Genomic DNA, 24,172 nt, shown 5'->3' on the forward strand with positions numbered 1-24,172 from the left:
ATCCACCACAACCCCCAAATCTTTTTCAGAGTCACTGCAGTCCAGGATACAGTCCTCCATCCTGTAAGTATAGCCTCCATTCTTTGTTCCTAGATGTAAACATTTTGCCATATTAAAATGCATATTGTTCGCTTACACGCAATTTAGCAAGCAGTCCAGATCTATATAGGTGTCAGTGAGCTGTCCTTTTCATTAGTTACTACTCCTGCAGTTTTTGTGTCATCTGCAAACTTTAATTAAGATGAGCTGTTATCAGCAGGAAAATAAAACTTTTGCAGTGATAAAATACTCACTGTTAATTAGCCTCTTTCAGTTGGTATGGCAACTTCCACCTTTTCATGTTCTCTGTATGAGTATATATATATTCTTACTATACGTTCCATTCTATGCATCCGATGAAGTGGGCTGGAGCCCACGAAAGTTTATGCTCAAATAAATTGGTTAGTCTCTTAGGTGCCACAAGTACTCCTGTTCTTTTTGTGGACACAGACTAACACAGCTGCTACTCTGAAACTTCTCTTTTCTAGGTCATTGATAAAAATGTTAATTAGCATTGGCTCACTTGGATAGGAACAGGTGGGGCTTGTATAAAACCAGGTAGCTGAGGGCAGAGAGGGCTGCAGTGAGGCAGTCTGCAGTCCCTCTCTCTGAGGCTAGGGAAAGAGAAGGGAGCTTGGCCCAGAAGGAAGGGCATGCCCAAAAGAGTATGGCAAAGGAGTCTGACAGAGGCAATGTAGGAACCAGACCAGCAAAAGAGCAGCAAGGTGTGGGACAGGAGTGGTAGATACGCTGGAGGGGAGGAATAGGATACAGAAGGACCTAGACAAATTGGAGGATTGGGCCAAAAGAAGTCTGATGAGGTTCAATAAGGATAAGTGCAGGGTCCTGCACTTAGGATGGAAGAATCCAATGCACCGCTACAGACTAGGGACCGAATGGCTAGGCAGCAGTTCTGCGGAAAAGGACCTAGGGGTGACAGTGGACGAGAAGCTGGCTATGAGTCAGCAGTGTGCCCTTGTTGCCAAGAAGGCCAATGGCATTTTGGGATGTATAAGTAGGGGCATAGCGAGCAGATCGAGGGATGTGATCGTTCCCCTCTATTCGACATTGGTGAGGCCTCATCTGGAGTACTGTGTCCAGTTTTGGGCCCCACACTACAAGAAGGATGTGGATAAATTGGAGAGAGTCCAGCGAAGGGCAACAAAAATGATTAGGGGTCTAGAACACATGGCTTATGAGGAGAGGCTGAGGGAGCTGGGATTGTTTAGTCTACAGAAGAGAAGAATGAGGGGGGATTTGATAGCTGCTTTCAACTACCTGAAAGGGGGTTCCAAAGAGGATGGCTCTAGACTGTTCTCAATGGTAGCAGATGACAGAATGAGGAGTAATGGTCTCAAGTTGCAGTGGGGGAGGTTTAGATTGGATATTAGGAAAAACTTTTTCACTAAGAGGGTGGTGAAACACTGGAATGCGTTACCTAGGGAGGTGGTGGAATCTCCTTCCTTAGAGGTTTTTAAGGTCAGGCTTGACAAAGCCCTGGCTGGGATGATTTAACTGGGAATTGGTCCTGCTTCGAGCAGGGGGTTGGACTAGATGATCTTCAGGGGTCCCTTCCAACCCTGATATTCCATGATTCTATGATTCTATGACAGTGCAAACCTTAGCCATTGGTTTAAGGGTCTGTGGGCTGGAGCCCAAAGAAGTGAACAGGCCTTGGTTCCCTGACCAGCCACTGGGGTGGCCTTCCTGGTTTTCCTTGTTAGTTACTCTCTGTGGAGCCTCTTTGGTCAGTGCTAAGAGGTCAATATCATCTGTGAAACTATGGTTAGTCACTGCCCTCCCACATAGCATGACTCCTTCCATTTGGATTGGTAACTGGTTAAAAGATACAAAACAAAGTGTAGATATAAATGGTCAGTTTTCAGAGTGGAGAGAGGTAAATAGTGGTGTCCCCCAGGGGTCTGTTCTAGGACCAGTCCTATTCAACATATTCATAAATGATTTGGAAAAAGGGATAAACAGTGAGGTGGCAAAATTTGCAAATGATACAAAATAACTAAAGATAGTTAAGACCCAGGCAGACTGTGAAGAGTTACAAAAGGATCTCTCAAAACTGGGTGACTGGGCAACAAAATGGCAGATGAAATTCAGTGTTGACAAATGCAAAGTAATGCACATTAGAAAGCATAATCCCAACTATACATATAAAATGATGGGGTCTAAATTAGCTGTTACCACTCAAGAAAGAGATCTTGGAGTCATTATTGATAGTTTTCTGAAAACATCCACTCAATGTGCAGCGGCAGTCAAAAAAGCGAACAGAATACTGGGAATAATTAAGAAAGGGATAGATAATAGGACAGAAAATATCATGTTGCCTCTATATAAATCCATGGTATGCCCACATCTTGAATACTGTGTGCAGATGTGGTCACCCCATCTCAAAAAAGATATATTAGAATTGGAAAAGATTCACAAAAGGGCAACAAAATTATTAGAGGTATGGAACGGCTTCTATATGAGGAGAGATTAATAAGACTGGGACTTTTCAGCTTGGAAAAGAGACGGCTAAGGGGAGATATGATTGAGATCTATAAAATCATGACTGGTATAGAGAAAGTAGATAAGGAAGTGTTGTTTACTACTTCTCATAACACAAGAACTAGGAGTCACCAAATGGAATTAATAGGTAGCAGGTTTAAAACAAATAAAAGGAAGTATTTCTTCACACAATGCACAGTCAACCTGTGGAACTCCTTGCCAAAGGATGTTGTGAAGGCTAAGACCATAATAGGGTTCAAAAAAGAACTAGATAAATACTGAGCTAGATGGATCCCTGGTCTGACCCAGTAGGGCCATTCTTATATTCTTATGTTCATTTCATCTCTCAGTGCTTTAGCCATTACTACTTCCAGTACAAAGTTGAGCAAATCTGGTGCTAGCATGCATCCTTGTCTCACTCCTACAGTCATCATCCTTTCGTCAACTTCCTGTATACTCTAACCACACTCATTGGCATACTGTATATGTTTTCTATTAGTTTAATCAGTTTCTTGAGGATGCCATACAATCTCAAAAGTTGCCACAACCTTTCTGCCCAATGCAACCAAAAAGTTGTTTGAAGTCTATAAAGTTGTTTTAGCAAGCTTGATTGTAGTCTGTGTACTTCTCCAAGATCGGTCTTATCACAAATAGCTGATCTATTGTATTTCGTCCTAGTCTAAATCTGGCCTGTTCTTCTGCAGCCACTGCTTCCAAATCCCTCTTCCTTCTCCTCTGCAATGTCTTGATGAATGCTCTTCGCAGCACATGCCATAAGGTGATTCCAGTGTAGTTCTTACACTTGCTCTTGTCTTCATTTCCCCCTCTCCCCTAAGATTAGTGCTATTATTGCTTTCCCCCATTTGCTAAGCCCTTGCTCTTGTTTGTAAATGTTGTTGAATAGCTCATGCATCACCTTTACCATGTGTTCCTCACTTGCTTGCAGCAGCTTTGTGGTTATGTTCTCACTTCCCAGCGCCTTTTTTCTTTTTCAAACTGTCTATAGAGATTCTTACTACTTCTAAGAATTCTGGCTCTCCCTTGTTTGTTCTGAAAAACTTCTCCAGGTTCTTTTCATCTACTTGTGTTCTGCATGTTGTACAGCTCTTCGAAACATTCATTCCATTGCTTATTCAGCCACTCTCATAATCCCATTTTTTACATGATTTCATATCTCTTCTATGTCCATGTCTTCTTTCATCAAAGAAGTGATGTTTTTCTTTGTGGCCTCTTTCTATTCTTTCCTACTACTTGGCTCTTTCAATTTGTCCATGTCATAGATCTTAGTTCCTGGCACTTTTTTCGGCTGTTCTCAGTTTCATCCTCATTGACTCCAGCAGTAATTTGTGACCCTATCCAATATCATCTGCAAATGATCTGCATGACAACGTACTTGATTTCCATCTGTGATTCACAAATATGAAGCCTATCGTAGTTTTAGTTTGCCCACCTCCCCCACACATTTCCTTGTACAGATTGGTTCAACACGAGGAATGACCAGCTTCTTTTGTCATATCCCCCACCCCTAACCATAACAGCCATGGCAAAACTGAACAAGCAGCTGAGCGTCAGCCTGACCCAAGCTAGCACACACTGGCTAGAAGTGCCCCCCCCTTCTAGTTGCCATCTTACTGAACAAATGCAATAGCAGAGCTAGAACAAATGCTACGAGACAGAGAACCATGTGCAAGATGGGCTCCAACCATCGAAGTCAGGTATTGATACTGTGTGGAGAACTTCCAGTTTTAAGGCAGGGGAAAAATAGAACAAATACCCTCAAATTGGGAATTTTGGGAAGGTGTTGGGAGTCTTCCAGAACTCAAGTTGACTGTAGCTTACTAACTCAGCAGCACTTGAGCTTCAACAGCCCCCTGATGGGCCATCTAGTATGAGCTTAAAGCACCACTTAACCCAAGCTAGAGATTCTTATGTGTGGGCAGGAGTCAGGCTGGGGCCAATACTCAAGTTCTATCTTGATCTAACACTGCAATGAAGACAAGCCCTTAGAAGCAACCCTCAGTGTGTCTAGAATGTTTAAATGCATACTGATGGCTTATCTGCTTTCAAAGATCTCCTATAGCACGTAACATGGGAGCTCATTATTCCTTATTTTTCTCAGGCGACAGTATAAATGGATGAGCATGTATGCTATGCCTAGGATCAAATTAAGAGCTACGATGATCGTTTATTGTGAATGATAGCTAACAGGACTAGCATTGGCTCCTGCTTGAAAAGCATGACACTTTTAAAGTGCATCACAGAAAGAAGCTATTTTCATACCATTAAGTGTTTATCATGGTGAGGTTGAACCATTTATGTGCATGGTTTCATTTTATAGCTTCTAGAACTGAGAATAGTGTCACATTTTAGGTTAGCCCACTTACTTTGAGTAGTCATAGTTTTTGATTTGCCCAGTCAGAACAGCATTTTCACCCCAACTTCTGGGCCTAAATGGAAAACTTAAAGAATTAAGATTAGAAAATGTATACTGTATCATAAGCAAAAACCACTCATAGTTGTAATGAGTGTAATGAGAGGGTGGAACCCAAATCAAGTAATTGTCTTGCTAAGGTTCTATAAACAACACTAACTGTAGAGTTGTCTCATCCTTTTTCTGCTATCTTCCTGGGAGAAATGGCAGTCTTAAAGGTGACCTGCAAAAGAAACTATTTTTGCCCTGTACTGAATTCTTATGATATATAACTATGGCTCAAAATTGTTGATCTCTTCCAAAAAAAAAATCTGCTTGTTTTTTCCCATTGGAAATATCAGACCTATTTCTGCATTACTTTGCAGTCACTTTCACCAATGCCAAGTGAATATAAATACTGCTTTGCTGGTTTAGTAGCTTTTTATAGTCACTCTGCCCTCATTTTTCTCCGGTATACATAATGACACACGGTGGCTTGCAATAGAGAATCAGACCACTCGCGTCTTGGCTTCATTATCTTTTGCTGGAAGACTGGAGCAGAGACATATGTTATAGGCTGCCACTGGATCCATAACTTTCCCAGCCTTCAGCTGAGGGACAAGAAAAGGACCGGTTGAATCTGTCTGTTTTTAAGTCATCTGCATGTTTAACCCAACTCTAACGTTTAAAACAATATCAAAATAAACTGTTTCATTCCCCCTCTAAGCCTGAAATTACAGATCAGCTCTGCTGCCCTCACAGGGCTTGCTAGATAGCCCAGCTCCTGCTTTCAATGCTTGAGTATACTCTGTGCCTGTGGGTGGGTGGGGAGGTGGGAGACAGCTACCAAAATCTGACCAACCCTATGTCCTTTCAACTTGGATATAATGTCCCTGTAGCAGGTTTTCTGCCACGCAGGAAAGGGAAATGTGGCATAGGCAGATCTTCACTTCTCCCACCATGTTCTAAGTTGCTCTGGTCAGGATCCATGAGTGCAACCCTCTGTGTTGGGGAAGAGATGGGCATATGGGCACACTATGTTCATAACTGAGGAGTTTCAGAGTAACAGCCGTGTTAGTCTGTATTGGCAAAAAGAAAAGGAGTACTTGTGGCACCTTAGAGACTAACCAATTTATTTGAGCATAAGCTTTCGTGAGCTACAGCTCACTTCATCGGATGCATAGTGTGGAAAGTGTAGAAGATCTTATTATATACACACAAAAAGCATGAAAAAATACCTCCTCCCACCCCACCCTCCTGCTGGTAATAGCTTATCTAAAGTGATCACTCTCCTTACAATGTGTATGATAATCAAGGTGGGCCATTTCCAGCACAAATCCAGGTTTTCTCACCACCGCCCCCTCTTCCCCACACACACACAAACTCACTCTCCTGCTGGTAATAGTTTATCCAAAGTGACCACTCTCATTAACATCATGATTATCATTGTGTATGATAATCAAGGTGGGCCATTTCCAGCACAAATCCAGGGTTTAACAAGAACATCTGGGGGGGGGGGTAGGAAAAAACAAGGGGAAATAGGCTACCTTGCATAATGACTAAGCCACTTCCAGTCTCTATTCAAGCCTAAGTTAATTGTATCCAGTTTGCAAATTAATTCCAATTCAGCAGTTTGGAGTCTGGATTTGAAGTTTTTTTGTTGTAAAATAGCGACTTTCATGTCTGTAATCACGTGACTAGAGAGATTGAAGTGTTCTCTGACTGGTTTATGAATGTTTGGGGGGGGGGGGTGAGAAAACCTGGATTTGTGCTGGAAATGGCCCACCTTGATTATCATACACATTGTAAGGAGAGCGATCACTTTAGATAAGCTATTACCAGCAGGAGAGTGGGGTGGGAGGAGGTATTTTTTCATGCTTTTTGTGTGTATATAATAAGATCTACACTTTCCACAGTATGCATCCGATAAAGTGAGCTGTAGCTCACGAAAGCTTATGCTCAAATAAATTGGTTAGTCTCTAAGGTGCCACAAGTACTCCTTTTCTTATAACTGAGGAGCTTAGTCTTCCTTCGGCAGTTAAGGGCTCTAGAGACATGCACTGAGGAGACAGCTGTTCTTTTAAGATCAGCTTAATTTTACACTCTGTCCATCTTCTACACTACAGCAGCCCACATTCATTGTTGAAAGGAGGGGACGCAGCACAAAGACTGCTGCAGTGTGGAAACCAGAGAGGCACATCAAGTTCAGTTCTTATTAGCATTTAAAACCAACTATAATTATTATAAATTAAACTAAAATGTAAAAAGAACAAACAGTGCTCATGAGGATGAACTACTAATTAAAGGGCACTACTCACTCATTTGTGGAACCAGGAAACACCAAGAAAATAGCGGGGGTAAAAATGCACCATGTAATGTTGTGTTGATTTGTTAGAGTAGCAACCAGAGGCCCCAATCTGGATGTGGGGGGCAGCACTGTGCAAATACAAATAAGTCACTCCCTACCCATCGGTGCTTACCATCAGGAAAATAAGCAATATATGGATGGTGCATAAAAGGAATAAATCAAATAACTATTTTATGTGAGTGCATTGGAAGGGTTGTTAAAGCTTGAATCTTTAAAGGGCCTGCTTGGGGTGGGCACTCCACACCCTAAATTTTAGCACTTTTAAGATGTTCCCATTTGGGCACTGAATATTTGAAACACCCCAAGTCGCTGAGCATGTTTGGAAAACATGACCCATAAGAATGAAAATGAATGTTTGATGCTAATCCATCTTCCAAATGAAAATTGATTTTATCTTTTGTTTTCATGTTCAGATTCTGCTGCTGTGAATTGAAGAGTTGGAGCGCCTCAACAGGAAAATCAATAGTCATTTGGCTCAGTCAGACTGTCCAGTTTGTACTGTAAACAGCCAGGTATATGCAATTCCAATAAATGCCCCACACTTATGACCTGTTTTTTTTATTTTCCCCTTTTTCAACAAACCCACATTTCCAATCACTGTTTAAGCATTCAAATAAATAGGATCCAATATCAAATTGTACAAGAAGAGAATAAAATAAAAATCCACATTGTGGGGCTCGCAGCATACTACAGCAATGTTAGAGTTACCCACCCTTTTTTAAAATTAGTTTTGAGAGCTTGATCTTGTGACGTGTTGTGTGCCCTCCTGCACAATTGAAGTGGGGTGCTGCTTTGCCACTGACTTAAAAGGGGCATGTTGACACCAATTGGGGATTCAGTGCCAACAGAGCACCCAGCACATTGCAGAATCTTGCCCTGAACTTGGAGATACCTGTAGATTCCACTTGGAATCTTCAAATTCCACTTTGAATCCCTTGTCTACACCAGGGAAACCTGTGAAAAAAATTTCCAACATTACTAACAATGGATTGATTGAAATGGTGTTAACTTTGAGAGCCTTAGCACTGGATGTGTTGTTGGGTGCTGGCAGAATTTTTTTCACATCTTGTCAAGTAGACTTGCTTCAGGCTGGACTAGAAATAGAATTTCAAGTGAGACAGGTTCTTGACATTAAGTACATTAATAATCCTTGGGGTTTTATATATATTATAGTAGCAATTTTCATCTTCAAAGCAATTTAAAAAACACTGAAGTCATTGGCAGCAGGAGCTTTGTGTTTTTTGCCAACAGTGCTCCACCCACTAAACCGCAGCTCAAAGTTCTTGCTATCCTGAGATGCTTATATCACCTCCATGCTTTGAGCTTCCTCTTCTGTGCCCACAGCGCTTTCCATTTTTATGAATCCTCTTCAAATGAGGTGAAGGGGTGGGGGTGTAACAGTCAGCTGCCCTTTATGTGTCTCTGTTTACTTCTGATCACAAGATTGTAAGATCCTTGGGGCAGCAACCTTAGATCCCAGGGATCGGCAACCTTTGGCATGCAGCCTGCCAGGGTAAGACCCTGGCAGGCTGGGCCAGTTTGTTTACCTGCTGCATCCGCAGGTTCAGCTAATCTTAGCTCCCACTGGCCGCGGTTTGCTACTCCAGGGCAATGGGGGCTGCGGGAAGCGGCATGGGCTGAGGGATATGCTGGCCGCCCTTCCCGCAGCCCCCATTGGCCTGGAGTGGTGAACCGCGGCCAATGGGAGCCACAGTCCGCTGAACCTGCGGATGCAGCAGGTAAACAAACCAGCCTGGCGTGCCAGGGGGCTTACCCTGGTGGGCCGTGTGCCGAAGATTGCCGATCTCTGTTATATCCTGTGCTCTGTGTATAGCTAAGCAGTGGGAGAGACTGGTGGTGGGCTGGAGAGCGAGGCCAGCCTGCACTTATCCCACAGCCGTGGCTCCTATCCCATGAAGCTGGGCCCATCTCCCCACTCTGGGCGTTGCAACCTGGTGCATGGGGTCACAGCACTTTTCAGGTGTGGTGTGGCTGCCCTTCCCTGGGCCAGATTTGAGTGAGTGGCATTGCAACATGGCATATGGGGTCACAGTGCCATATGACCCCTTGTGCCATGACAAAATGTGCAAAGTGGGGAGCTGGGCCCAGCCCCACAGGACAGGAGCTTCCCCTGTGGAGTAAGTGAAGGACAGGCTTGCTCTTCAGCCCTATGTGAAAATTTGTGCAATATGTCTCCTTTTGTCAATGCCATAATATACTTGAACAGCATTGCCAATTGCCATGATCAATGTTCCCTCTAATTTTTGACAGGCCGTGTGTGCAAAAAATTTCTTCTGTGCAAATTGTGCTTCTGTGCAAATTTTTGTGTGCACGGTGTTTTGCCGTGTGTGTGGGGTTTAGGATCTGTGTATGCACGCACATTTGCACAGCTTAGAGAGAACAGTGGCCAAAATAAGTCCCCATGGCACAAACAAATCACTTAGCCCATGTGGTCAATTCGGTGATTTGTTTTCAGTTGGTCACCATCATCACTTGGTACAAAGACACCCCACCTCCATGCTACTTTCTAGGTTTTATGCATGACTCCACTGCTATTGAAGTCACTGACTTCAACAGGAGTAGTCCCTTCATATGGGACGTATGGGACAGGTGGGACGTGCAGGGTTCTGGGTGGTTAGGGGGATGCAAGGGGCTGAGGCAGTGGGTCCTGTGGGGGTTCTGTAGGTGCCCATGGGAGGGAGTTTGCCTGGGTCACCCCCTGCCCCTTATTAGCTCCCCCGCTCTCCCTGAGCGTGTGAGTGGAGTTCAGCTCCGCCCTCTCTCTTTAGCAGGGGATTTCCCCTTTCCTATTGCAATTGGCCGGTCTCTGGCTTGCAGAACGCGGCTCGGCCCGGGCTCCTGCCCCAGGGGAGCAGAGCGCTCCGCTCCCTTCGCCCCCGCGCAGGCGCTGCCGCCGCCAGGGGCCGCCTCCCGCGCACCAAAGGCACCGCCCCGAGCGCCCGCTCCCAGCCCCGTGCGGCCGCTGGGGGGCGGCCTGTCCCACCCGCGCGGGCTCGGTCGGCGATGGCCGCGGGCGGGCGCTACGGGGCTCTGCGCAGGGCGGAGCTGAGGCTGGACTATCTCCACGCTAACTCGTGAGTGGCTCTTCGCGGCGAGTGTGCGGCTCCCGCTGTGCCTGCTGCCCGCCCCCGCCCTGGTCACCGCAGCGTGGGGCACGGCGGGTGGGAAGACCGCGGCGCTGGGGGCAGCAGCAGTGGCAGACGGCGCGAGCAGCTGGGTAGCGGGGTGGGTGCATGTGCCCTGGGCTTCCAGGCTCAGGCAGCGGAAAGGGGCCGTATCCCCGCCACCCCTCGGTGTGTGCTTGGGCTGCTGAGCCATACACACGCTTCCTTCCCAAATAAAGGGTCTATTCTCCTTAGCAGGATAATACTCAACCCGCCCCACTCCCCCTCCGGCCCAAGCCCCTTACCCGGTCCACCTCGCTTTCCAAGGGGACCTTTCCATCTGTTGTTGAAAAAAACAGTTCCTACCCAAGCGCTGGCAATTCCCTTTCAACAACATAGGGAAGGTCTTTTAAAATAGACCTCTACTGGCTCCACCAAGGTCTGTTAAGGACTGCTTTTAAAGCGCTAGCATCTGTTGATCTCAAAGAGCTTTAAAAGGGTAGGTATGTCATTTCTCAGGTAGGGAAACCGAGGCACGAGGGTTAAAGCGTATATTTTCAAAAGCATTTGCTACTTCTGGGTACTTAATTCTCTGCCCCGGGGTGCAGGTTTGTTCTTTTCCTGAAGCTTCCAGCATCAGTAGCTGAAGGCAAGGGGAGTTGCCAGCATCTAAGCAACCGCAAATAGCAAGCATTTAAGGTAATTTGGATTGAATGACTTGTCCAAGGGGCATACATCAATTTCATAGTTAAATTAGTAACAGAACTATACCCCTCTGACTCCCAGGGCTATGCTCAGTCCATTTGGCTGTAGCTTTCAGAGTTCAATAAAAGTTGGTTGTGAGGAGGAAAAGTTAGCTGGTCTTTCTGTACAAAAAGCTGAAGAAATCTGGAAAATGTTAAGAAGCCTGTGATGTGTTCCTGTCTGAGGTGCTTTCTTTTCCTGCGTATTTTGTCTCCCAGGACTGCACCACCACTGCAGCTCTAGTGGCAGTTGCAGCCATCGCCGCTGCCTGCAGGAGACGGAATCAGCACAGGTCACGAACTAGTGTAGACTGGCTGCTGTTGTCTTAACTATTGTCTTCTAATCTTGCTGAGACATAGGCAACAGTGTTACACACTGGCAGCTAGTCTTTTCTAGTACACTCTTGAATGGGTTAAGTAAGAGTGGCCTATTGGTGTCCCAGGCTGCATCTTCACTAGAAAATGCTACACACATTTTTCCCGCCTTTGTGCCAACAATGACATAAGCACTGTTGTACATAGTGCTCAGGTGGCTTAAAAAACTCTCTTTCTAAAAGGGCTTGGGCTCTGTCTAGTTGAGCACTTACGTTACTGCTTGCACTGGTGTGGCTGCACAGTTGCTGGAATATGTGTGCAAAGTAAAAGTAGTTTAGTTAGAACAAGAAGTAATTATTTTTATTACCACTTAAATAACCTTTTGGGTGGGAATTGAAGGGTGTTGTTCCTTACATGAAAGAGCAGAGTTTAAACCCTCTGTCAAGAGTTTCTGGTGTTGCTGTCATGTTTCATTTTTGTAGCTCAGAAGTTTGAGATGTACAAATAAACAATACTTGAATTTCAGATGCTCTTTTAAAGTTAGAATAATGCTCTGCCAAAAGTTCTTCATTGGGAGTATAGAATTTTGAGGACAAGCTTTAACCTAAAATGTCTCTCTTATACATATATTTCCCTATAATAAAACTTGAAAATACAGTGTTAAAATGAAAAGTCTGACAAGTTCCGTTACTAGAGCACCATGAACAGCACCATTAGTATTCTTGTAGGCAGCAGTGGGCATTATCAGCTGTTGGTGTGATTTACAGCACAGTTGTAATTGACACAGTTGAGCTAAATCCCTAATTCTGTGGAGAATGCCACCTGCCTTTGAGTCAGTTAATCAAAGGCGGTGGCATTCTGTTAATCTGGCTCCCATCCTCCAGCTTCTGTAGCTTAAATCACCTGCTGTTGCTGAATATGGGATGAATTGATCCTTATGTGCACGTTTTTATCCCCGGATGCACAATTGGCCAGATGTTTTGTTGGGGCAGGAGGGGTGGCAGACACACAGATTGGCCACAGCTGGAGATAGGACCATGAATGGGTCTAGTGCTCCTGAGCTGGTACAAGGAATCCTGTGTATTCGATGTCTGGGTGGTGGATCTTGATCACATGATCAGGGTCTGACTGATTGCTATCTATGGGTCACATTGGTAAGGACCTTGGAGGTTTTCACCTTCCTCTGCAGCAAGGGGAATAGATTGCTGTTGGGATCATCTAGACATATCTTATCTAATCAGTTCCTTGTCATTGTAGGGGTCTCTGGCGTAGGTAGCGCCCCAGTCTCTCCTGTTCTCTACTTATGGCACAGAACAGTTCAGATGCTTGAGGACTAAAGTGCTTAGTTTAACTAAAGTTATTGGGCTCAGTGTGGGATATATGGTGTAATTTAATGGTCTGTGATATACAGGAAGTCAGCCTAAATCAGTGTTTTCATCCTTTTTTTCATTGGTGGGTCCCTAAAAAATTTTGAATGGAGGTGCGGACTCCTTTGGGAATCTTAGATATAGTCTACACCCCACTCCCAGGGGTCTGCAGACCATAGGTTGAAATCCATTGGCCTAGATGATCTAGTGGTCTGTGCTGACCTTGAACTCTCTGAAAATATGAAATTGAATCCTAAGTCCTGGAGGAGATAGAATAGAAAATGGAGAGACACTGTTGTGAGACCAGAACTAGGCTCAAGAATATTGATGTCTATATAGTTTTAATAGGTCATAGCATCCCAGGGAGCTTGTATCGCTACTTGCCAGTGCCACAAAATTAAATTAGCTTTTTCTACCAACTTTAAAAAAAATCAATAGTGTACTTTTTTTTTTTTTCTGCTTATATCCTAACAGAAAACAAGCTCTTTTAACTGCTTCACCACTAGGGTAGTGAAAATGTTGTGATGTAACACACATAATTAGAGAATGCAATATACATAACAGGTTAAAGTGCAGAGTGACCAACACATTCTGCCTGCATATTCAGTTTTTAGAAATCTTTACCACTAACCTTCACAATAGTATGTGTGTATTTGAATCTCAACTTAAAATCTGCTTTCATACAATTTCATGTGTTTCAGGAACTGAACGTATTCCTTATGTAGATTCCATAATACACAGATGCTTGATTTGGTATTACCAGTTGCTTGTAGGTTTTAACCAACTTTTACCTTTATTTTAGCACCACTCATGACTTTCTCTTTGGAGCGATTGCTGAACTGATTGACAACGCCCGGTAAATATTATGCTTGTAGGACCCAAGTTCTATTATTTATGGGTTTAAATGTTTAGCAAGGCTGACTCTGCCAGTGAGAGGTGGGAAAATGTTTCCACATGTGGAAGTGATAAAGTCATTTTCAGGATTGCCTGACACCTTGTCTATGCTACAAATATTTTTCCAGTATGTCTATCTCAGAATAGCCTCCTAGTGTCAGTGCTGTATCGTAGACATGGCCTAAATTACATACAAGTGTACCATGGAACATGATCCCAGTGAAACAGTACTTGTCCTACTTCAGTTTTAATTGTTCTTCATTAATTGAAGTTGTGAAGCATTTTAAAGCACTGATCCTGAGAGGCCGGGTGCCCTCACTGGAATTTGAGGTCACTGAGCATTTTGTAAGGCTGGTCCCTCAAATATCAGGCCTACAGTATGTCTCACTAGCAAATCGTGGTAACTTTAATAATTGCATGTAATCATAAAAGGCCTGATTCTGAAAACTAAGTGTGATGCTTACTCTTCAGAGTAGCAAACGCTATGCTCAATGTTTGACAGCTTGGGTGCAAAGACTGCATATAAGGTGACAAAAACAAGTAAGTTCAGACTTAGGTGTGTTAAAGAGGATTTGACCGCAGGCCTGTTGTGTAGGCCTCACTGCATACATGTTCTCTCTCAAGTGGGTTAATGCTGGGGTGGTGTTACATATGCTGAGGCCAGGTCTATACTCAAAAGTTAAATTGACAGCTGTATCGCTCAGGGGTGTGACAAACCCACACCCCTGAATGATGTAGTTAAGCGGCTTACCCCCTTGAGTTGACCGTGCAAGGCTTGATGGAAGAAGCCTCCTGTTGACCTAGCTACCGCCCCTTTGGGGTGGTGGATTAACTAGACCGATGGGCGAGTCCCTTCCGTCACTGCAGTTAATGTCTACACCGAAGCATGACAGCACCACAATTGGAGCATGTCTAGTGTGGACAGCGGCACAGATGCGGCATTTCAGGCATTTCTGTACCCATTCATCTGCTTTCTTTGTACCGCTTCCCCTTTTTCTTTACTTCGTGCTCCCCCTTCTCATAATATAGAGTGTTTCCAATATGCCCTATCTCCTGGGGCACATCTGCCAGTTAATGTTGACTGACCTCAGGTCTTGGGAGTGGCTGTCCAACACACTCTGAGGAGATACTTGTGATTGGCTGTAGTTTTGCTCGCTGTAGGGACCCCAAAGTGTCAGCTGACTAAAACATTTTTATTGTGCACACATGCAGCTTCATTTTAAGAGTTTAGTTGTTTTAAATATGTCTAACTCTTTCAAAATACCCAAAATGATTATTCACACTGTGCATGACTCACTAACTGGGAAAGTATTTCATAATGCAAAGCTGGTTTTTGTAGTTTGTGCCAAAATACTCAAACATGGGGAAATTGAATTTTTAAACTTTTCTTTAATTTAGTAACTTTGATTTTAGCTGAAAATAAAATAGCTCCCAGGATAATGCTAGGTCTTCAGTGTGCTACTGGTTCAGTTCTGTTTAACTACTACCAGTTTTCAATGCACAGTTTTCCTATTATCTCCACGTGGCAAGAACTAGAATGTCAGACCCTGTTTCTGTTATGAATCATTTTTAAAATAGAAAAGATAGCTGCTTGGTTATACTCATTAGGCTAAATCAAGTAAGAATAACTCTTGAAGTACAAAGAAAAATCTTGGCTGGCAGAAAAATCTTGACATGTCCTTTCAAACTGTGCAATAGAATTTTGCTAGTTAAAATGAAAGTTTGGGAGATATATTTCTGATGAATGAATTTTGCCAGCTAGTCATTAGGTAAAGGCACATGACAAGCAAGGAATGACGCATCACAAAATATGCTTGGTTGATTGACATGACTAGTGCAGGTAAGTTTTAGTTCTTTATGATTCTCCATAGCATTTAATAAATGTTTCTAGTATTTTTAGTAATATGAAGCCTTAGGAACTCTATTAAATCCTTCCTAGTAAATAGAGTTGACCATTTTATTTTGCATGCGAGTTGAAGGATTAATCAAGTTCTCCTGTACTTGTAGAAAAACTAACTTTCCATGGATATTTTGCATTGCATCTAGTCTCTTGAAGATTATATGTGGGACAATTGCTAAGAACAGTGAAGTAATTAAAGCGGGATTGCACCTGAATATTGGGAAGAGTACAGAAAAGTTATTGGCCAATATTTGTCTGTTCCCTTTGCTGCTGCAGACTTCTGATCCCTGTAAAGTTGGTTTCTTACTGGCATAATTCTCCTATGTGACCCGGCAGTGAAATTTGAATCTTATCTCTGCCATCAGTGAGATGCTATCGAAAGATTTGTGACAAATTCAACTGTATCACTTCATTAGAGGATCAGATAAGAGGAGATAACTTTGACAGGAAATGGGTGTTTGATGCCAAACTGAAAAGGAGTACTTGTGGCACCTTAGAGACTAACCAATTTATTTGAGCATAAGCTTTCGTGAGCTACAGCTCACTTCATCGGATGCATACTGTGGAAACTGCAGAAGACATTATATACACAGAGACCATGAAACAATACCTCCTCTCACCCCATTCTCCTGCCACAAGTACTCCCTTTTCTTTTTGCGAATACAGACTAACATGGCTGTTACTCTGATGCCAAACTAACTCTCTCTAAAAATCCATTATTAGCCATTTTGGTCTGAAATGTGGAATTTCTTCCAGATCAGTACCTCTGAGGTGTTAATAGAAATAGGTGAGTAACTGACAAACTATCAACATTTAAGGCACTTAATCTTCAGATCATGCCTTCTTTTCTATGCTAGACGTTATGTCACCAAGAATCCCATTAGCTGGTGCTCTGAGTCTCTGACCTACCTTCATTGGAGTGTTTGGGTTTGAAACAAATCACGGATAGTAATATGAGAATCATGATTGTTGTATGTAAATATCAGGAACATTTAATTGCTTTTTCTTAACTGTCCCTGACTTGTTTAAGCTTCCTGACCTTCCCCATGCCTCACTAGCACTCTTGGCTTCCTTTCTTCTTGAAGAGCTTCCAGTCTATAACTTGCTGCTACTTAATCCTCTTATTGTCTCTTTTGGTATCAACCTCAGCTGCTGACGTGACAGCTTTCTCCAATATGTATGTGAACTAAATGGCTTGGGTAAAGGCCAAGGAACATCGTGTCTCCTGGAGGGTTGTAGTAAACAATACAAATATTGCATTAAGGCCTTGCTTCAGGCTTTTTTTTACTTTGAAAGACAACTGAATTCTATAAAGCTTGAGAAGGACATGTGAGCGTCGTTGCTCTTGGCCATTTTCATCTGCTGTGGGCCCTTCAGTATCCGTGTCACTTGCTACAAATGGATACAAATGGCTTTGAAATTAAAATTACATCTCTTTGTGGAATGATTTTGTCCCAGTCCTGTTGATGACTTATTCACAGTGAAATCCAAAACTTTTTGCTTAGGCTTGAGTTCAGGGATCTTTGTTTTCCTTGGAAGAGTCAGTAGCATTGCAGTCTTGCATGGTAACCTGGGACAGGGGAGACAGCTATCTCTCTTTATAGGAGAAATCTAACAACCTGCTCCTGGAACTTTGCAGGCAAGTAAGGGCATAATTCTGGATTCCTTATACTACTTCAGCTCTCATTGGGGGCAAAAGATGTATTGTTTCTTGACTTTAGCAAAGCTTTTGACACGGTCTCCCACAGTATTCTTGTCAGCAAGTTAAGGAAGTATGGGCTGGATGAATGCACTATAAGGTGGGTAGAAAGCTGGCTAGATTGTCGGGCTCAACGGGTAGTGATCAATGGCTCCATGTCTAGTTGGCAGCTGGTGTCAAGTGGAGTGCCCCAGGGGTCGGTCCTGGGGCCGGTTTTGTTCAATATCTTCATAAATGATCTGGAGGATGGTGTAGATTGCACTCTCAGCAAATTTGCGGATGATACTAAACTGGGAGGAGTGGTAGATATGCTGGAGGGGAGGGATAGGATACAGAAGGATCTAGACAAATTGGAGGATTGGGCCAAAAGAAATCTGATGAGGTTCAATAAGGATAAGTGCAGGGTCCTGCACTTAGGACGGAAGAACCCAATGCACAGCTACAGACTAGGGACCGAATGGCTAGGCAGCAGTTCTGCGGAAAAGGACCTAGGGGTGACAGTGGACGAGAAGCTGGCTATGAGTCAGCAGTGTGCCCTTGTTGCCAAGAAGGCCAATGGCATTTTGGGATGTATAAGTAGGGGCATAGCGAGCAGATCGAGGGATGTGATCGTTCCCCTCTATTCGACATTGGTGAGGCCTCATCTGGAGTACTGTGTCCAGTTTTGGGCCCCACACTACAAGAAGGATGTGGATAAATTGGAGAGAGTCCAGCGAAGGGCAACAAAAATGATTAGGGGTCTAGAACACATGACTTATGAGGAGAGGCTGAGGGAGCTGGGATTGTTTAGCCTGCAGAAGAGAAGAATGAGGGGGGATTTGATAGCTGCTTTCAACTATCTGAAAGGGGGTTCCAAAGAGGATGGCTCTAGCTTGTTCTCAATGGTAGCAGATGACAGAACGAGGAGTAATGGTCTCAAGTTGCAGTCGGGGAGGTTTAGATTGGATATTAGGAAAAACTTTTTCACTAAGAGGGTGGTGAAACACTGGAATGCGTTACCTAGGGAGGTGGTAGAATCTCCTTCCTTAGAGGTTTTTAAGGTCAGGCTTGACAAAGCCCTGGCTGGGATGATTTAACTGGGAATTGGTCCTGCTTTGAGCAGGGGGTTGGACTAGATGACCTTCTGGGGTCCCTTCCAACCCTGATATTCTATGATTCGGGTAGGCAAAGAATGCAGTATTGGGCTCTAAAGGGGGGAGTGACTTTTCTCCACTTTGAATCTAACTTTTATTTGCAGTTTCAAATGGATATAATTTTCTTGACTACCAGTTAATAATTTTAAGTCTACAAACACTGGCAGTAACAGTAACTCTACTAAGTTACCACACTGTATAGTATGAGATAAATATTGCTTTAAGTGTAATGGATTACTGTAACGTCTCAGATACTTCAGCAGTAACTGTTAGCAGAGGGTTTGTTACTGTCTTTCCAATGACTCGACGTATGGTGTTGGTACAGCCAAAGGGTGCTGCTATACACATGTAGAAAAGAGACCATCTTTCCCTGTAAGAACTTACAATCTAAAGACAAAATAGAAGAAGACTAGGGGATGGGGAAACATACAAGCATATGAGCCTGGTGAAGAATTGGTCCAGCTTTATTAGTCAAACGTATTCTCCTTTTTTTCCCCTCTGTGGTCAGAGGAAGGTAATTTTGTACTCTTGTTTTCAGAGATGCAGGAGCCACCAGACTGGACATATTTACTGGTAAGTGCCATAAACAAATTGTTAAAGGGGGTGATGCCAGTTGTCAGCAAGAGGCATATCAAGAGGGCATTGGTCTGCATCTGATTCCTTAGTTGCAGGTGTCTGTCTGCACGCTATCATGGTAGTTGAAAATTTGGCTTTGGAAATATCAGGTGATGGGGGTTTCCATTTTCCTTGGGCAATCATCCCACAAATAAATGGATGTTGCCTTTTAGGAGGCTTGTTTAACTGTCTTTAACTATTGCTTTCAATGGCTGGGGTACAGAATGTATAATGCTTCTGCATGCATAAGAGTATTGTTGCCGGCATCAATGAACAAAGGAATGCAAAAGTATTTCATCTTTCTTGTAAAATCAGGTTTTAGTATTTTCAGCAGGGCTGTTCAATGGAGATATAGAAGTAGCTAAAAAAAATTCACTGTTTCTCCTCTCTTTTTTTTCTCATTTTATTCTGGTGAAATGTCTATTTTGCAAAGCTGAACTCTCACTGACATTTATATTGTTTGGCCAGCTAATCCCACTGAAAACTGGAGTAGAGCTGGCCTAATCCCTTTGCCCCAAAGAGCTTCACGCTAGCCAGATTCCCACCATATAGCTTCCCGTATGGGATGCTGAGATGTCTCATGCTGGTTTCTACCTGTTTTTCAAGTTGCATCATTCTCTTTACATGCCTCTGAGACCTCCAGCTGAGATATTGAACAGACATCAAGACTTGCACAGGTCTCTTTCTTTAGTTAAGTCAGGTTGGAAAGTGGTGTCTTGACAAGTTGCTTTTTTGCAGAACTTAGAACACAAAGAATAAAATATATTAATACTTACCAACCACTGGGTTTAAATTACAGAAAATTAGAAGTATAGTAAAACAACAGTTTGTCATTTTATCATTTCTCTTCTTTACTGAAAAATGACTTGCGAGCTTTGGGTATCAGTTACGGGGATCGACGGGCAATCCAGACCAGTGAGGGGTTGTGTTACCACTTGTCCTGCAACCCTGTGCCTTACAATGCTTTGCTACTATAGCTCCTAGCTGAGATACTCACAACCAGCCTCCAAGTCTGCAGGTCACACCCTGAGTGTCCGTGTCATAGGCAGCCCTAATTCAGCAGTTTTGACGTCAGCAGTACCTCATGCTGGCTTCCACCAGCCTTGGTCACAGCCAGCAAGGTGACCCCAGCATACTCCCAGTCCTGATTTTTCCTGAAACCATGTACTCTATAATGTCCAGCCCTTTTCTGGATAGTTCAAAGAAATAAGGTTTTTTTGTTCCTCTAAAACACAAAAGCACATCACAGTTTATAAACTTAACTGCGATAAACACACCCTTCCATTTAAACACAGCACTGAGTTAGTTTATAGTAAAAATAAAACAAATTTCTTAACAGTAGGGCATGAGTTAAGTGATGCCAAGTAAAAGGAATAAAGTTAGAGGGTACGCGCAAATAAAAGTGAAAACATGCATTTAAATCTTAATCTAGCAAGGTACAACCTTTCTTCCAAGATGGCTTCTCACCTATATTCAGTTTCCAGAGACTTCAAGCTCCCCGCCCCCCTCTTTGGTGGAAGGACCCATCTTTCTCAGCTTGTAAGCACTCTATTCCCTTGTCTGTGCAGTGATGAATGCCAAAGATGGCTTCTGTCCTTGCTTAAGTTGAGTTAGTGTTTCAAGAGGCAGGAGCACCTCACACTGTGTTTTCCTTCCTGTGGGCTTCATTCCCTGTATGGAAGTGGGGCATCCATTATTTTGATCCCACAATACTTAATTTACATAGGATACAGGTAATAGCTGCCTTCTTTTCTGTCTGGGAGGGAACCTGCTTCTCCCTGTTTGGCCACAGACTTTAAAGCATAATATTATGAAGTGTCCATATTTCCCCATATAATAATACATTTCACCATGATATTACTTACTAGGGTGTCATTAGCTTTCAGAAAAGACCTCCCTTTATACATTTTTATAATACAATAATATTGTATACAGTCAGTTGATTCAATCGCTTATCAGTTTAGATTCAGACCCTTATGTCTTTATACACCAGTGAACATTTGAAATTATTTTTTCTGAGGGTTACCCCTCAAAAGTTTATTCAAGTTGTGAGGAAGGCAACATGGAGTCTGGTGGTGAAGGAAGCGCCATGCTCTTTCTTCCCCCACTTGTTATCTTAATAGATTTTTGTTTACCTAAACATAAAAATGGACCTTTGTCATCTTTGCCTGACAATCAGGCTAGTCAGAGAATAAAATATATATTCCTTTGCCTGGGGCAGATCTGATTACCAGTTCCCCCTGACATGCCATAAATGCACATTAGTCATAATTACAGCATATATCCATAACTCTTAATACACACCGCATGCATACAGCACACAAGAATATTAATGATCAGTCAGTTATTAGTTTTCATATGATACCTCACAAGACGTATATTGTACAAAGATTATTACAGTCGTGTGAAGGATGTGACTAGAGGGGTTGTTAGGTCACAATCCCCCTAACCAGCAAATTAGTTTCTACATTTATTACTAACAGGTTTTTCTCTTTTTTTCAGTGGATAATGACAAGCTGCCAGGGGGATTTATGTTGTGCTTTTTGGATGACGGATGCGGCATGACCCCTAGTAAGTTAATTGTAAAGATGCTTAACTGGTTGTTCAAGGGAATATTCTGCAAATAAATAAATTACTAAGTATATAGAGACATTATTTAAAATTTTATACGTGTGTGTGTGTGTATACATATATATATATACACAAACTTAGTTTACAAGTTTACTTACTTTTTTTAGTATTTTTGCTAGCAGAGTAAATTAGTCCTGGAGTTGTTGTTTTTTTTTAAGCTGTGCATAAAATGACTGTAAGTTTTCTTGGAGAAGAAAATAAAATATATTTTAAAAGTATCCATATATTTAAGTAAAATATATGGATTATTACAGAAATATAATTGCCCTGCTTTTAAAGCATAGCACCAACCACATATCAGAAAATGGTCAGAGATCCAGGCACAGTATTACCAGTTAATTCACTGATTGCAAACAAACAACCAAAGTGAAGCATTCATTTGTTGTTAGGATCTCTCCCATAAAAGTATGGAGTTTAACACTGATGTCCTAGCCAAATTTAAAACCATGTTATAATTACTTGTTGCCTCCCTGAACTTCCTCTCCAGCTTGCATTGGACGTAGTATTTTTCCCATTGTGCCCTAAACTGTTAAGTGTTGCTATTTTTTGTCAGACTGCTGTATTTACATGTTCGATGATGCATTCCTTGCTTATTACAGGAGTTCCTACATCTTTTTTTTTTTTTAATAAAAATAATAAAACAACCCTCTGGGATTGTTCAGAATAAAGGGTACAATGAAAATGTAACATCAGAATCATTCCCACATATCACCATATTTCCAGCCAACAAGTAGTGTACTTTGCTGTTCCCTAGGATGGTCACTTAATGAAGCCAGTTTCAAGGGGTTCACGAGCCCCCGCCCGGTTCCTCCTCCACTCCGGCTGGGCTGAAGCCCAGTGCACAGCCTGGTTGGGCCCTGCAGTTTTTTATAGCAAGTTGGTCTCAGAAGGGAAAAGGTTGAGAATCCCTGACTTAAGGCACACTTCAGTGTACATCACAGGCAGCAATCAAAATAAAAATAGGACTTGTTGCTCTGAACTTGTAAATAACGTTGTTCCCTTGGTGCAGTCAGTTGTCAAGTGCGAATATCACAGCTGGAAGAACAGAAATAATAAAGGAAGCAGCAGAGATGAGTGTGTACATGATTTATTTTACCTAATTATAAATCTTTATCTGAGTGGTGCCATTTTGCTTATAAGAAGAGGATCAGTAGATGTTCACCTCAGTATACAATGGATTTTTTTGTGTGTGGTCCCAAATAGACAATTTCCCTAGAACTCTAACAAAGGATCTTTATGATAGGCCTTACCTGGGTTTAAGGAGCGCTGGGTGTAATTCTGTATGTTTTGCCATCATATTTTTGCAAAAGTCATGGGGGCATTGTAATGCGATAGTACTATGCAACACTGTGCTGCTACCAGCTCAAGACTTTTCAGATAAAATAACACGGTACCATTGTAAAATAACATTATTCCAACATTGCCATTGGTGGAGTCCTTAGTAGTTTAAAACCTGGTTTCTAGTGTGTTGCTCCTGCTTCTTTTAAGAGTGAATTTATTTTCCTTTAAGTATCCAAACAGCCTTCTATTGACCAAGCTATTTTAGATCATTGATATTATGGCAGTTTCATGCTGCTCCCAAGTAGATAATGGAAAGTCTTGATCTTGCAGCTTAGGTTGATACATGCTGTAAAGAAAGTGTTCCCAGAATGACTATGTCCGATGTTCTTGGAAGTCATCCTTGTTAGTTAATTCTTTGAAAGGCATTTGGCATGCCAACTTTCACTGCAAATGGAGAGAGCTATTCAATATCTACTGCAGCTATCAACTGGTGGATTTCCTTCTTATGCAGAAAAAAACTATGCAGAAAGCATCTGCAAATGGGGAGGTAATATTTTGTGGCACAGGAATGTGGATCACAACCTAGCTACTCTTTCAGTAACTTGGCCAGAGATCTTATCATTTTGGGCAAGTCACATAACTTCTGGTGGTTCAGTTTCCTTATTAAAATGAGCACAGTGCTTACCTCACATGCTGAGGATCAACTCATGCTTGGTTTTTAAAATGCTTAGCTCATCCAATCAAATGAGCTACAAATACAAAATAATATTTAAGATTGTGATGGGGCAAGGCCAGATGGCTATAGAAAAGTAGTGGGAGACAGATATATTAGCTCCAGGCTAAACAAATCCCCGGTACCAGGATAAGTGAAATGGCAGCTGCTCCACATCAATTAAGACACCTGGTGCCAATTAAGAACTTTCCAGAAGGCAGGGAGAATGCTAGGTTGATTGGGACACCTGAAGCCAATCAGGGGCTGGCTGAAACTAGTTAAAAGCCTCCCAGTTAGTCAGGTGGGTGTGCCTGTCAGGAGCTGTGGGAGGAAGTTGCGCTGTTGGAGAGGCTGAATAGTACACACCATATCAGGCACAAGGAAGGAGGCCCTGAGGTAAGAGTGAAGTGGAGCTTGAGGAAGTGAGGGCTGCTGTGG

The 24,172-nt window shown here is 42.7% G+C and overlaps 1 protein-coding gene across 1 annotated transcript in view; it reads left to right on the plus strand.

Moving 5' to 3' along the window:
* Positions 1–10,332: 10,332 nt before the first annotated feature.
* MORC1 (MORC family CW-type zinc finger 1) overlaps positions 10,333–24,172 on the plus strand; it is a 96,952-nt gene continuing 83,112 nt past the window's right edge. Inside the window, exons 1-4 of the mRNA XM_073306177.1 lie at positions 10,333–10,414; positions 13,672–13,725; positions 19,034–19,068; positions 21,613–21,681. Coding sequence (XP_073162278.1) covers positions 10,344–10,414; positions 13,672–13,725; positions 19,034–19,068; positions 21,613–21,681 — 229 coding nt within the window. The 5' untranslated portion in view covers positions 10,333–10,343. The remainder of the gene's footprint in view (positions 10,415–13,671; positions 13,726–19,033; positions 19,069–21,612; positions 21,682–24,172) is intronic.

Source organism: Lepidochelys kempii, chromosome 1 (genome assembly GCF_965140265.1).
Source record: "Lepidochelys kempii isolate rLepKem1 chromosome 1, rLepKem1.hap2, whole genome shotgun sequence".
In the NCBI taxonomy this organism is placed as follows: domain Eukaryota; kingdom Metazoa; phylum Chordata; order Testudines; family Cheloniidae; genus Lepidochelys; species Lepidochelys kempii.